This window comes from Pipistrellus kuhlii, unplaced genomic scaffold (genome assembly GCF_014108245.1).
Source record: "Pipistrellus kuhlii isolate mPipKuh1 unplaced genomic scaffold, mPipKuh1.p scaffold_m20_p_11, whole genome shotgun sequence".
In the NCBI taxonomy this organism is placed as follows: domain Eukaryota; kingdom Metazoa; phylum Chordata; class Mammalia; order Chiroptera; family Vespertilionidae; genus Pipistrellus; species Pipistrellus kuhlii.
In genome coordinates, this window is record NW_023425416.1 from 52,315,816 (window position 1) to 52,328,138 (window position 12,323).

A 12,323-nucleotide genomic window follows, 5' to 3' on the forward strand; every position below is an offset into this window, starting at 1 on the left:
ATGAAGCTGCCGCTCCTGGTGGCCGCGCTCTGCGCCGGGATCCTGGCCAGGGCACCCCGAGCGCAGGCCCAGGCCGCGGAACGAGGTGGGTACGACCAGGAGGGACCCGCTCCGCGGCCTGCACCCAGTCCCCGTCCCCATCCCCACGGGCCCGCCCCCGTCCCCACGGCCCCGCACCCCTTCCCCGCGCCCCATCCCCGCGGCCCCGCGCCCCGTCCCCGCGGCCCCGCGCCCCGTCCCCGCGGCCCCGCGCCCCGTCCCCGCGGCCCCGAATCCCGTCCCCGCCCCGCGTCCCCGCTGCCCCGTCGCCCCGAATCCCGTCCCCGCGGCCCCGCGCCCCGTCCCCGCGGCCCCGCGCCCCGTCCCCGCGGCCCCGCGCCCCGTCCCCGCGGCCCGCGCCCCGCGCCCCGCGCCCCGTCCCCGCGGCCCCGCGCCCCGCCCCCGCGGCCCCGCGCCCCGTCCCCGCGGCCCCGCGCCCCGTCCCCGCGGCCACACTTGGCCTTGGTCCCTGGCTGCCCCACGCACAGGCCCCTGCGTCTCCCTGGTCTCCCCAAACCCTCCAGGACACGCCTGTCTCCAAACCGCACCCAGCCTATGCACCCCAACCCGACCCCCAGATGCGCCCTGGCTTTCTGCCCGGTCACTCCGCAGGCGTGCAGGCTGCGCTCCTCTCACCACCCTGGCGGGAGGGGCTGGGGGGAGGGGCTGAGAAAGGTGCCGCTGCTCCGCAGTGACCTGCACGCGCCTCTACGCCGCTGACATCGTGTTCCTGCTGGACGGCTCCTCGTCCATCGGCCGCGCGAACTTCCGCGAAGTGCGGGCCTTCCTGGAGGGGCTGGCGCTGCCCTTCGCGGGCGCGGCCGCGGGCCCCGGCGTGCGCTTCGCCGCGGTGCAGTACAGCGACGACCCGCGGTGAGCGTCCGGCCGCCGCCCACTGCCCTCCTCCCCCAGCCGGCCAGTGCCCCGCAGAGGGCGTGCCTGGGGAGCCAGGGCTCACCCCTCAGAAGCCCTGCCTGCTGGGCTCCCCCACTCCCCGCCCCCCTAGCCTTCGGACCCAGAGGGCCTCTGCCAGGCAGCAGCCCTCCTCCTGCGGTTCCTTCACTGACCCACAGCCTGGCCCGGAGGGAGGAGGGAGGCCGGAGGGAGGAGTGGGGGGAGGCCGGGAGGAGGCCGGGAGGAGGGGGGGGCCGGGAGGAGGGAGGGAGGAGGGCCCGGGAGGAGGGGGGGGGGCCGGGAGGAGGGGAGGGAGGAGGGCCGGGAGGAGGGGGGGGGCCGGGAGGAGGGAGGGAGGAGGGCCGGGAGGAGGGGGGGGGGGGGGCCGGGAGGAGGGAGGGAGGGGGGCTCGGGAGGAGGGGGAGGGGGCGCGGGAGGGAGGGATCAACTCTGAGGGAGGAGGGCGGGGAGGAGGGGGGCTGGGGGGAGGAGGGGGGGGGGAGGGGAGAGGGGGAGGGAGGGCTGGGCGGGGGGGGGGGGGGGGGCCGACGGGGGGGGGCCAGGAGCACCAGGGCTTGAGGCCGGCCCTGGCCCAGCCACAGGCGGACATGGGACACTGAGGAGTTGGCTTGGGGTGTCAGAGGTGGAGGAAGGAACCACAGGGCCAAGAGGACCCCCAAGGTGCCTGACACCCCACCCTCACCCAGGGCCCCTTGAGACCAGGGCGGGAAAGGGCCGGCCCGGTCTGTTGCCACCCCCCCCCTCCCCCCCACAGGACAGAGTTCGGGGCCTGGAGACGCGCTGGGTCTGGTGAGCGAGGTGATCCACGCCCTCCGCGAGCTCAGCTACAAGGGGGGCAACACACGCACGGGCGCCGCCATCCTGCACGTGGCCGACCGCGTCTTCCTGCCCCCGCTGGCCCGGCCCGGCGTGCCCCAGGTGCCCCCGCCCCCACGGTGCCCTCCCCCGCCCCCACGGTGGCCCCCCCCCCCGCCCCCACGGTTGCCCCCCCCCCCCCCCCCACGGTGCCCTCCCCCCGCCCCCACGGTGCCCCCCCCCGCCCCCACGGTGCCCTCCCCCCGCCCCCACGGTGCCCTCCCCCGCCCGGCCCCAGGTCCCTCCCCCGCCCGGCCCCCCAGGTGCCCTCCCCCGCCCGGCCCCCACGGTGCCCTCCCCCGCCCGGCCCCCAGGTGCCCTCCCCCCCGCCCCCACGGTGCCCTCCCCCGCCCGGCCCCCACAGTGCCTTCCCCCGGCCCCACGGTGCCCTCCCCCGGCCCCCCCACGGTGCCCTCCCCCTGCCCCCACGGTGCCCTCCCCCGCCCGGCCCCCCAGGAGCCCTCCCCCGCCCGGCCCCACAGTGCCCTCCCCCCGGCCCCCCACGGTGCCCTCCCCCCGCCCGGCCCCCAGGTGCCCTCCCCCCGGCCCCCACGGTGCCCTCCCCCCCCGCCCGGCCCCCAGCTGCCCTCCCCCCACCCGGCCCCCAGGTGCCCTCCCCCCGGCCCCCAGGTGCCCTCCCCCCGCCCGGCCCCCAGGTGCCCTCCCCCTGGCTCCCACGGTGCCCTCCCCCCGGCCCAGTGTGCCCAAGGTGACCCCCCCTGCCCCGGCCCCCCAGGTGACCCCTCCGGGGCCTGGCCCCCAGCTTCGGTGTCTGCGGCCGCCCCGCTGACCCCTCCCCACGCAGGTCTGCATCCTCATCACGGACGGGAGGTCCCAGGACCTGGTGGACACGGCCGCCCAGAGGCTGAAGGGCCAGGGCGTCAAGCTGTTCGCTGTGGGTGAGTCCCGCGGGCCGGGGGCAGGGCCGGGGGCAGGGCCGGGGGCCGGGGGCGGGGGCCGGTGGGCAGGCCGGCGGCGGCGGGCGGGGGGGGCCGGCCAGGCCGGGGGCAGGGCCGGGGGCAGGCTGGGGGCCGGGGGTGGGGGTGGGGGTGGGGTGGGGGAGCCAGGCCGGGGGCAGGGCCGGGGGCCGGGGGTGGGGGTGGGTGGGGGAGCCAGGCCGGGGGCAGGGCCGGGGGTGGGCTGGGGGCTGGGGGGGGGGCGGGCGGTGGGCGGGCGTACGGCTCAGCCCCACGCCTCTCCCCAGGGATCAAGAACGCGGACCCCGAGGAGCTGAGGCGAGTGGCCTCCCAGCCGACCGCCGACTTCTTCTTCTACGTCAACGACTTCAGCATCCTGCGGACGCTGCTGCCCCTGGTCTCCCGGCGGGTGTGCACCAGCGCGGGCGGTGTGCCCGTGGCCCTACCCCGTGAGTACCGCCCGCGCTGGCCTGCGCCCGGGCTGCTGCCCTGCGACCCGACCCCTGACCCCAGCGCCCACACGAGCACCGAGCCTGACCCTGCTGCCTGATCCCCGCTTCCCCAGCCGACGGCTCGCCCTCGGGCCCGCGGGACCTGGTGCTGTCCGAGCCCACCGGCCAGTCCCTGCGGGTGCAGTGGACGGCGGCCAGCGGCCCCGTCAGCGGCTACCAGGTCCAGTACACGCCCCTGACAGGCCTGGGCCAGCCGCGGCTCGGCGAGCGGCGGGAGGTAACGCTGTCCGGGGGAGGGGAGGAGGGGAAGGGCCGAGGACTGGGCACTGGGCACTGGGCACTGGGCAGGGCTCGGTGACCTCTGACCCCGGGCAGGTGAGTGTCCCGGCCGGCGAGACCGGCACGCGGCTGCAGGGCCTGCAGCCCCTGACCGAGTACCAGGTGACGGTGATCGCCCTCTACGCCAACAGCGTCGGGGAGGCCGTGAGCGGGACGGCGCGGACCAGTGAGCACCTGCTACCCCGCCCACCCCTCCCGCCCACCCGGGACCCCACAGCTCTCCGCTAACCCTGCGGGCCCTTCCCCAGCCGCCCTGGAGGGGCCGGAGCTGACCGTCCAGAACACTACCGCCCACAGCCTCCTGCTGGCCTGGCGGGGCGTGCCGGGCGCCACCGGCTACCGCGTGACCTGGCGGCTGCTGAGCGGTGAGCGAGGGGTGTGGGCCGCAGGCCGCTCTGCACCCCAGAGGCGCTGGGGGCCGGGTCAGCCGCACTGACTCTCTGCGCCCGCCAGGCGGGCCCACGCAGCAGCAGAGCTGGGCCCGGGCCAGGGGTCCGCGCTGCTTCGGGACCTGCAGCCGGCGCTGACTACGAGGTTACCCTGAGCGTCCTGCGCGGTGGCCAGCGTGGGGCCCGCCGCCTCCCTGACAGCCCGCACGGGTGAGGCCCGGCTGCCCGCGGGCGGGGCTGCCCTCGGGCGGGCGGCGGGCGGGCGGGCGGCGGGCACCGGGGCCGGGGCTGCCCTCGGGCGGGCGGGCGGGCGGCGGGCACCGGGCGGGGCTGCCTCGGGCGGGGCGGGGCGGGCACACGGGCGGGGCTGCCCTCGGGCGGGCGGGCGGTCGGCGGGCACCGGGCGGGGCTGCCCTCAGGCGGGCGGGCGGCGGGCGCGGGCACCCCGGGCGGGGCTGCCCTCGGGCTGGGGCGGGCGGTGGGGCGGGGGGCGGGCACCGGCGGGGCTTGCCCGCGGGCGGGCGGGCGGTGGGCGGGCGGGCGGGCACCCGGGCGGGGGCTGCCCTCGGGGCGGGCGGGCGGGACGGGGCACCGGGCGGGGCTGCCCTCGGGGCGGGCGGGCGGGCGGGCTGCGGGCACCGGGCGGGGCTGCCCTCTCGGCGGGGCGGGCGGTGGGCACCGGGCGGCGGGGCTTCCCTCGGGTGGGCGGCGGGCGGGCGGCGGGCACCGGGCGGGGCTGCCCTCGGGCGGGCGGGCGGGCGGCGGGCACCGGGCGGGGCTGCCCTCGGGCGGGCGGGCGGGCGTGGGCGGGCAACGGGGGGGCCTGGCCCCTGGCGGGCGGCGGGCACCGGGCGGGGCTGCCCTCAGGGCGGGCGGGCGGGCGTGGGCACCGGGCGTGGCTGCTCCTCGTGCGGGACGTGTGGGCGGCGGGCACCGGGAGGGAAGGCTGCCCTCGGGCGGGCGGGCTGTGGGCACCGGCGGGGTGCCCTCGGGCGGGGGGCGGGCAGTGGGCACCGGGCTGGCCGCTGACCCTGTGCCCGCAGACGCTCCTGTGGAGCAGACCCTGCGCCCCACCATCCTGGGCCCCACCTCCATCCTCCTGTCCTGGAACCTTGTCCCCGCGGCCCGCGGCTACCGGCTGGAGTGGCGGCGGGAGAGTGGTCAGTGCCGACCGGAGGGCGGGCGGCGGGCGCGGCTGGCGCGGCTCGGGGCCTGACCTCGCCGCCCCGCAGGCCTGGAGGCGCCGCAGAAGCTGGTGCTGCCCCCCGAGGTGACCCGCTACCAGCTGGACGGGCTGCAGCCGGGCACGGAGTACCGCCTCACCCTCTACACGCTGCTGGAGGGCCGGGAGGTGGCCACGCCGGCCACCGTGGTCCCCACAGGTGAGGGCTCGGGCCGGCCCGGCCAGAGGGGCAGGGACAGCCCCGGCCGCTCCTCACGCTGTGGCCTCCAACAGGGCCAGAGCGGCCGGTGGGCCCCGTGACAGACCTGCGGGCGACCCAGCTGCCCGGGCAGCGGGTGCGGGTGACCTGGAGCCCGGTCCCAGGTGCCACCGAGTACCGCATCGCTGTGCGCGGCACCCAGGGTGAGGGACACAGCCAGCACCCTCCACGCCCCCACTAACGCTCCAGTCCTCAGTCTGACCGCACCGCACCCCTTCACTCCCTGTCCCTCCCGCTCCAACGCCAGCTCTGCTCTGCCCGTCTGTCTCCACTTCCATCCATGTCCATGTCCCCGCCCACTGACCCCACCTCCATGTCCCCGCCCACTGACCCCACCTCCATGTCCCCGCCCACTGACCCCACCTCCATGTCCCCGCCCACTGACCCCACCTCCATGACCCCGCCCACTGACCCCACCTCCATGTCCCCGCCAACCCACCCTCCATGTCCCCGCCCACTGACCCCACCTCCATGTCCCCGCCCACTGACCCCACCTCCATGACCCCGCCCACTGACCCCACCTCCATGTCCCCGCCCACTGACCCCACCATCCTGCACCTCCCTTTGCCATGCCCTTGCCATCCCGTGTCCCTGTCCATCACTGGGTCCTGTTTCTCACGTCCTCACCTCACCCCTCTCCAGCCCATGCCCATCCCTCACAGTATCTGTCCGTCACTGACCGCCGCCCTCCCCTCAGGCCCCCCCCACTCCCGGTCTCTGCCTCCCCCGTCCCAGACTCTGCCTCCCCCTCCTGGTCTCTGCCTCCCCCGTCCCCCCCTCTGCCTCCCCCGTCCCCCCCTCTGCCTCCCCCGTCCCCCCTCTTCCTCCCCCGTCCCCCCCTCTGCCTCCCCCCCGTCCCCCCTCTGCCTCCCCCGTCCCGGTCTCTGCCTCCCCCGTCCCGGTCTCTGCCTCCCCCGTCCCCCCTCTGCCTCCCCCGTCCCGGGCTCAGGCCCCCCGCTTCCCCTCAGGAGTGGAGAGGACCCTGGTGCTCCCCGGGAGCCAGACGGCCTTCGACCTGGATGACGTCCGCGCGGGGCTGAGCTACACCGTGCGGGTGTCCGCCCGCGTGGGCTCCCGCGAGGGCAGTGCCAGCACCCTCGCCGTCGGCCGGGGTGAGCGCAGGCGGGGGTGGGGCCAGCGGCCCGGCGCTGACCCTGCTGGTCCTGGTCGTGACCCCCGACCTCCGCTTCGACCCCCAGAGCACGAAAGCCTGCTCGCGGTCCCAGGACTGCAGGTGGCGGCGTCGGACCTGACTCGCGTGCGGGTGGCCTGGGGGCCCGTGGCCGGAGCCAGCGGCTATCGGATCAGCTGGAGGACGGACAGTGGTCCGTGGAGGGCGGGGCGGCCGAGGGGGGCGCTCGGGGTGCGGGGCCGCGGGGCCGCGGGAGCCAGGCCCACACCTCCCTCTGACCCAGGCCCCGAGGCCAGCCGGACGCTGCCCCCGGAATCCACGGGCACGGACATCACGGGGCTGCGGCCCGGCACCGCCTACCGCGTGTCCGTGCGGGCCCTGCGGGGCCGAGAGGAGGGCCCCGCCACCATCACCGCCGCCCGCACCGGTCAGACCCCCGCCTGCCCGGGGCCCTCGGACCCTGCCTCTCCGCTCCGCCTCCGCCTTCTCCTTCCCCGGCCCCTGGCTGCCTCCTGCTCCGTGGGCACCTCCTCCCTCCCTCTCTCCCTCCCGTCTCGGCCGCCGCCACCTGCCCTCAGATCCCCCTGTCCTCTCAGGATCAGATCCCCCTTCTACCCTCATCGGACCGTTCCCTGGCCCCCCTCTCAGACACCTGCCTTCTGTCGGCCCCCGACACTCCCCCATCAGACCCCCTCTGCCCCCCAGCGGACGCCCCTGCCTCCCCCATCAGAGCCCTCTGCCCCCCAGCGGACGCCCCTGCCTCCCTCGTCAGAGCCCTCTGCCCCCCAGCGGACGCCCCTGCCTCCCCAGTCAGAGCCCTCTGCCCCCCAGCGGACGCCCCTGCCTCCCCCGTCAGAGCCCTCTGCCCCCCAGCGGACGCCCCTGCCTCCCCCGTCAGACCCCCTCTGCCCCCCAGCGGACGCCCCTGCCTCTCCGCAGACCCCCTGGACCCGCTGAAGAACGTCCGTGTGACCGAAGCCACCAGCTCCGCGGCCACCATCGCCTGGAGCAGGGTTCCTGGCGCCACGGGATACGGGGTCTCCTGGCGCGCAGGCTACGGTGGGGCCGGGTCGGGGGCCGGGAGGGTGGGGGCTGGAGGGGCAGGACGGGTGACAGGGAGGCCGGGCAGGGCCGGGGCCGGCGTCTGGCGAGCCCTGGAGCTGCCCTCCCACCCCCAGGCCCCGAGAGGTCCCGGCAGGTGTCGGGGGAGGCCGCGGCGGCCCGGCTGGACGGGCTGGAGCCGGACACAGAGTACACGGTGCGCGTGTGGGCCCACGTGGCCGGTGTGGACGGGCCCCCCACGGCGCTGGCTGTGCGGACCGGTGAGCGGACCTCTGACGGGCCCCGCCCTGCCGTGTGGTCCTGGCCGCTCCGGCCGGCCCTGCACCCCTCAGTGCCTTCTCCCCACGCCGACCGCGCGTCCACCCCAGCGCCCTCCGGGGCTCCCGCTCCCGCTCACAGGCTCCCGTACTGACCTCTGACCTCTGACCTGTGCCTTGGCCAGCCTGCCCTGCCGGCCACTCCGTGGCCCCTGACCCCTTATCCCTCCTCCGCCCCCAGACCCCGTGCCCGTGGGCAGTGTGTCCAAGCTGCAGATCCTCACCGCGTCCAGCGACGTCCTGCGGGTCACCTGGGTGGGCGTCCCTGGAGCCACAGCCTACAGACTGGCCTGGGGCCGGAGCGAGGGTCTGTCTGCCCCGCCCTGACCCCTGGCTGCCCTGACCCCTGGCTGCCCTGACCCCTGGCTGCCCTGACCCCAGCCCCAACCTGACCCCTGGCTGCCCTGACCCCAGCCCCAACCTGACCCCTGGCTGCCCTGACCCCTGGCTGCCCTGACCCCTGGCTGCCCTGACCCCTGGCTGCCCTGACCCCTGCCCTACCCTGACCCCAGCCCCACCCTGCCCCCTGGCTGCCCTGCCCCCTGCCCCAACCTGGCCCCTGGCTGCCCTGACCCCTGGCTGCCCTGACCCCAGCCCCAACCTGACCCCTGGCTGCCCTGACCCCAGCCCCAACCTGACCCCTGGCTGCCCTGACCCCTGGCTGCCCTGACCCCTGCCCTACCCTGACCCCAGCCCCACCCTGCCCCCTGGCTGCCCTGCCCCCTGCCCCAACCTGGCCCCTGGCTGCCCTGACCCCTGGCTGCCCTGACCCCAGCCCCAACCTTACCCCTGGCTGCCCTGACCCCTGCCTGGCCTGACCCCGCCCTGACCCCACCCTGACCCCGGCTCCCCCTGTCCTCCGTGGCACCCCTGATTGTCGCCCCGCCCCCCGCCCTCCCCTCAGGGGGCCCCACCAGTCAGCAGGTGCTCCCCGGAAACGCGGAGTCCGCAGAGATTCGCGACCTCGAGGGCGGAGTCAGCTACGCGGTGCGGGTGACCGCGCTGGTCGGGGACCGCGAGGGCGCCCCGGTCTCCATCCTCGTCACCACGCGTAGGCCCGCCACTGGGAGAGGGCCGTGGGCGGGGCCGCGGGGGCGGGGCCGCGGGGCGGGGAGACGCCTGGGATAGGCAGAGGGGCCGTCTGGGGGCGGGGCGTGCTCCGCGGCCGGCCTGGGATTGGCGCAGGGGCCGCGGGGGCGGGCCTCCTGATTCCCGCGCTTTCCTGCAGCGCCCGCCCTGCAGCCGGCCGTGGAGGGCCTGCGCGTGGTGCGGAGAGGCCAGCACTCGCTGGGCCTGCGCTGGCGGCCGGCGCCCGGGGCGCACGGCTTCCGGCTGCGCTGGCGGCCCGAGGGTGAGCGGTGCCCCGGGGCGGGGCTGGGGCGGGCGGGGCAGCGGAAGGGGAGACGGCCGGGGGGACCTGGTGGTCACAGGCGGGCGAGGTCCCGGGCAGGAGGGCTGAGGCCGAGCGCGGCGGCCGTTACCCGCGCTGTGACACGCCCGCCCCTCCGCGCCCGCCCAGGCGGCCAGGACCAGTCTCGGGTCCTGGGGGCCGAGCTGAGCAGCTATGAACTGGACGGGCTGGAGCCCGGGACCCCGTACCGCGTGTGGCTGAGCGTCCTGGGGCCCTCTGGGGAAGGGCCCCCCGCCGAGGTGACGGCGCACACGGGTGAGCCCAGAGGCCGTCCTTCCCGCGCTCTCCTCTCTTCCCCGCGTGACCTCCTGCTTGTCTGCGCCCTGTGAGCTCGAGTGACTTCCCCGCAGCCCCCGGCCTCCCGGTGCCGGGTGACCCCTCCCGGTGCCGGGTGACCCCTCCTGGTGCCGGGTGACCCCTCCTGGTGCGGGTGACCCCTCCTGGTGCGGGTGACCCCTCCTGGTGCCGGGTGACCCCTCCTGGTGCCGGGTGACCCCTCCTGGTGCGGGTGACCCCTCCTGGTGCCGGGTGACCCCTCCTGGTGCCGGGTGACCCCTCCCGGTGTCGGGTGACCCCTCCCGGTGCCGGGTGACCCCTCCCGGTGCCGGGTGACCCCTCCTGGTGCTGGTGACCCCTCCTGGTGCGGGTGACCCCTCCTGGTGCCGGGTGACCCCTCCTGGTGCCGGGTGACCCCTCCTGGTGCGGGTGACCCCTCCTGGTGCTGGTGACCCCTCCTGGTGTCGGGTGACCCCTCCTGGTGCCGGGTGACCCCTCCTGGTGCTGGTGACCCCTCCTGGTGCCGGGTGACCCCTCCTGGTGCCGGGTGACCCCTCCTGGTGCTGGTGACCCCTCCTGGTGCCGGGTGACCCCTCCTGGTGCTGGTGACCCCTCCTGGTGCCGGGTGACCCCTCCTGGTGCTGGTGACCCCTCCCGGTGCTGGGCGACCCCGCATGACCTCCCTGTCGCCGCCTTCGCTGGCAGAGCCTGCCCGGGGCCCCTCAGGCCCGGCCCTCGGGTGCTCCAGACACAGGCTGAGCCCGCCCGCTCCCCCGCAGAGCCACTGCGTGTCCAGGGCCCGGAGCTGCGTGTGGTGGGCACGTCCGTGGACTCGGTGACCCTGGCCTGGAGCCCTGTGCCCGGAGCATCCAGCTTCATCCTGTCCTGGCGGCCGCTGGAGGGCCGAGGTGAGGGGGCCGGGGCCTGGGGGCCGGTGGGGAGCCCCAGGGGCTGGTGCTGAGCCCAGGGCGTCCCCTGCAGAGCCGCCCGGGGCCTCAGAGACGCTGCCCGGCACCTCGAGCTCCCAGCGGGTGACGGGCCTGGCGCCCGGCGTGTCCTACGTCTTCTCCCTGACCGCCGTCCAGGAGGGCGTCCGGGGCGCCCCGGCCACGGTCACACACAGCCCAGGTAGGCGGCCCTGGGGCGGGGCCTGAGGGGAGGGAGCCCGGCCTCCTCAGTCAGTAACCGCCCCCCTCCCGCAGCATGTCCCCGGGGCCTGATGGACCTGGTGCTCCTGGTGCACGCCACGCGGGACAGCGCCCACCGCGCCGCGGCCGTGAAGGCGGCCCTGGGGCGTCTGGTGTCGGCACTGGGGCCTCTCGGGCCACAGGCGGTCCAGGTTTGGCCCCGGAGGCAGCAGCCAGACCCCTGCTTGCCTGTCCCGCTGCCCCCACCCCGGGCTCCACACCAGCTCCCCCCCCCCCCTCCCCGCCAGCGGTCCTCCCAGCCCCAGGCCCCAGGCCCCAGACTGCCCCTGCTCGGCTTCCGCTCCTGCCATCACTGCGGCCCCTCCTGCTTCAGGTTGAGTCTGCCCCCCGGGCTCGGGGTCCCCCATCCCCGCCCATCACCCCTCCAGGCTCTGTGTCCCCTCCCCCAGGTGGGCCTTCTGACCTACAGCTACCAGGCCTTCCCACTGTTCCCGCTGAACAGCTCCCACGACCTCGGCGTCGTCCTGCAGAAGATCCGAGACATCCCCTACGGGGACCCCAGCGGGAACAACCTGGGTACGGCTGCGGCGGACGGGGTTCGGGGTGTGTGTGTGTGTCCCCACTGGGAGCCCGGCGCCCTGGGCTCTGACACGTCCTTCCCCCAGGCACAGCCGTGGCCTGGGCCCAGAGGTACCTGTTGGCACCAGAAGCTCCCGGCCGCCGAGGGCAGGCGCCAGGGGTGATGGTGCTGCTGGTGGACGAGCCCTTGAGAGGTGACGTCTCCAGCCCCATCCGTGAGGCCCAGGCGGCTGGTGAGCAGCGGGCTGCTGGGGAGGCGCCTGGCGGGGTGGGGGCGGGCCCCGGGGTGCCATGCGGCTGTGCCCCCTCCGTAGGGCTCCAGGTGATGGCCCTGGGCCTGGCGGGGGCCGACCTGGAGCAGCTGCGGCGCTTGGTGCCGGGCACGGGCCCCGTGCGGACCTTCTTCGCCGCGGACGACGGGCCCGCCCTGGACCGGGCGGTCAGCGGCCTGGCAGCCGCCCTGTGCCAGGTGGCTTCTACGGCGCAGGTTCGGAAGGGCCTCGGGTGGGGAGGGGGGGCCGGGCGTGGAGAAGAGGGGGGCTGGCCCGTCCCGGTAGCACTGCCTGGCCTTGAGGAGACCCTGTGTCCGCCCGCAGCCACAGCCCTGCTCGGTGCTCTGTCCGAAGGTCAGTGTCTGGGACGGAGGTGGGGTGAGGGCTGTGCCTGTCGCGGGCCACGCTGACCCTTGTCCGACGTGTCTTTCCCCAGGGCCAGAAGGGGGAAGCCGGAGAGATGGTGAGCAGCCTGTGGGGAGCATGGCTGGGGGCAGGGGGCAGGGGGCAGGGAGGCAGGCAGCCTGGTCTCACTGGCCACCCTTTCTAGGGTCCGAGAGGACGAGACGGGCCCCCCGGCCCCCCTGGCCTCACGGTGAGTGTGTGTGTGTGTGTGTGTGTGTGTGTCCCGTGCGGGTGCCCTGGGCCCTGCCGGCCGCCGGCTCAGTGCTCTCTCCCGCAGGGCAGGGCCGGCGCTCCTGGCCCCCAGGGGCCCCCCGGGCGTGCCCACGAGAAGGGCGAGAGGGTGAGTGTGGCCCCCCAAACTCCCCCATGCCCT

General features: G+C 77.0%; 1 protein-coding gene across 1 annotated transcript in view; it reads left to right on the forward strand.

The window, feature by feature from the left end:
• Nucleotides 1-12,323, forward strand: part of COL7A1 (collagen type VII alpha 1 chain) — a 20,995-nt gene continuing 8,672 nt past the window's right edge. The window contains 29 exon segments of the mRNA XM_045579643.1: nucleotides 1-85; nucleotides 736-912; nucleotides 1,709-1,872; nucleotides 2,615-2,708; nucleotides 3,014-3,175; nucleotides 3,292-3,455; nucleotides 3,554-3,683; nucleotides 3,766-3,882; nucleotides 3,971-3,985; nucleotides 3,988-4,116; nucleotides 4,950-5,066; nucleotides 5,139-5,288; nucleotides 5,363-5,491; nucleotides 6,317-6,460; nucleotides 6,548-6,673; nucleotides 6,764-6,907; nucleotides 7,420-7,539; nucleotides 7,659-7,802; nucleotides 8,041-8,166; nucleotides 8,764-8,910; nucleotides 9,088-9,210; nucleotides 9,379-9,525; nucleotides 10,326-10,454; nucleotides 10,528-10,674; nucleotides 10,749-10,885; nucleotides 11,144-11,270; nucleotides 11,360-11,506; nucleotides 11,588-11,777; nucleotides 12,096-12,140. Of these exon segments, the coding sequence (XP_045435599.1) occupies nucleotides 1-85; nucleotides 736-912; nucleotides 1,709-1,872; nucleotides 2,615-2,708; nucleotides 3,014-3,175; nucleotides 3,292-3,455; nucleotides 3,554-3,683; nucleotides 3,766-3,882; nucleotides 3,971-3,985; nucleotides 3,988-4,116; nucleotides 4,950-5,066; nucleotides 5,139-5,288; nucleotides 5,363-5,491; nucleotides 6,317-6,460; nucleotides 6,548-6,673; nucleotides 6,764-6,907; nucleotides 7,420-7,539; nucleotides 7,659-7,802; nucleotides 8,041-8,166; nucleotides 8,764-8,910; nucleotides 9,088-9,210; nucleotides 9,379-9,525; nucleotides 10,326-10,454; nucleotides 10,528-10,674; nucleotides 10,749-10,885; nucleotides 11,144-11,270; nucleotides 11,360-11,506; nucleotides 11,588-11,777; nucleotides 12,096-12,140 (3,776 nt within the window).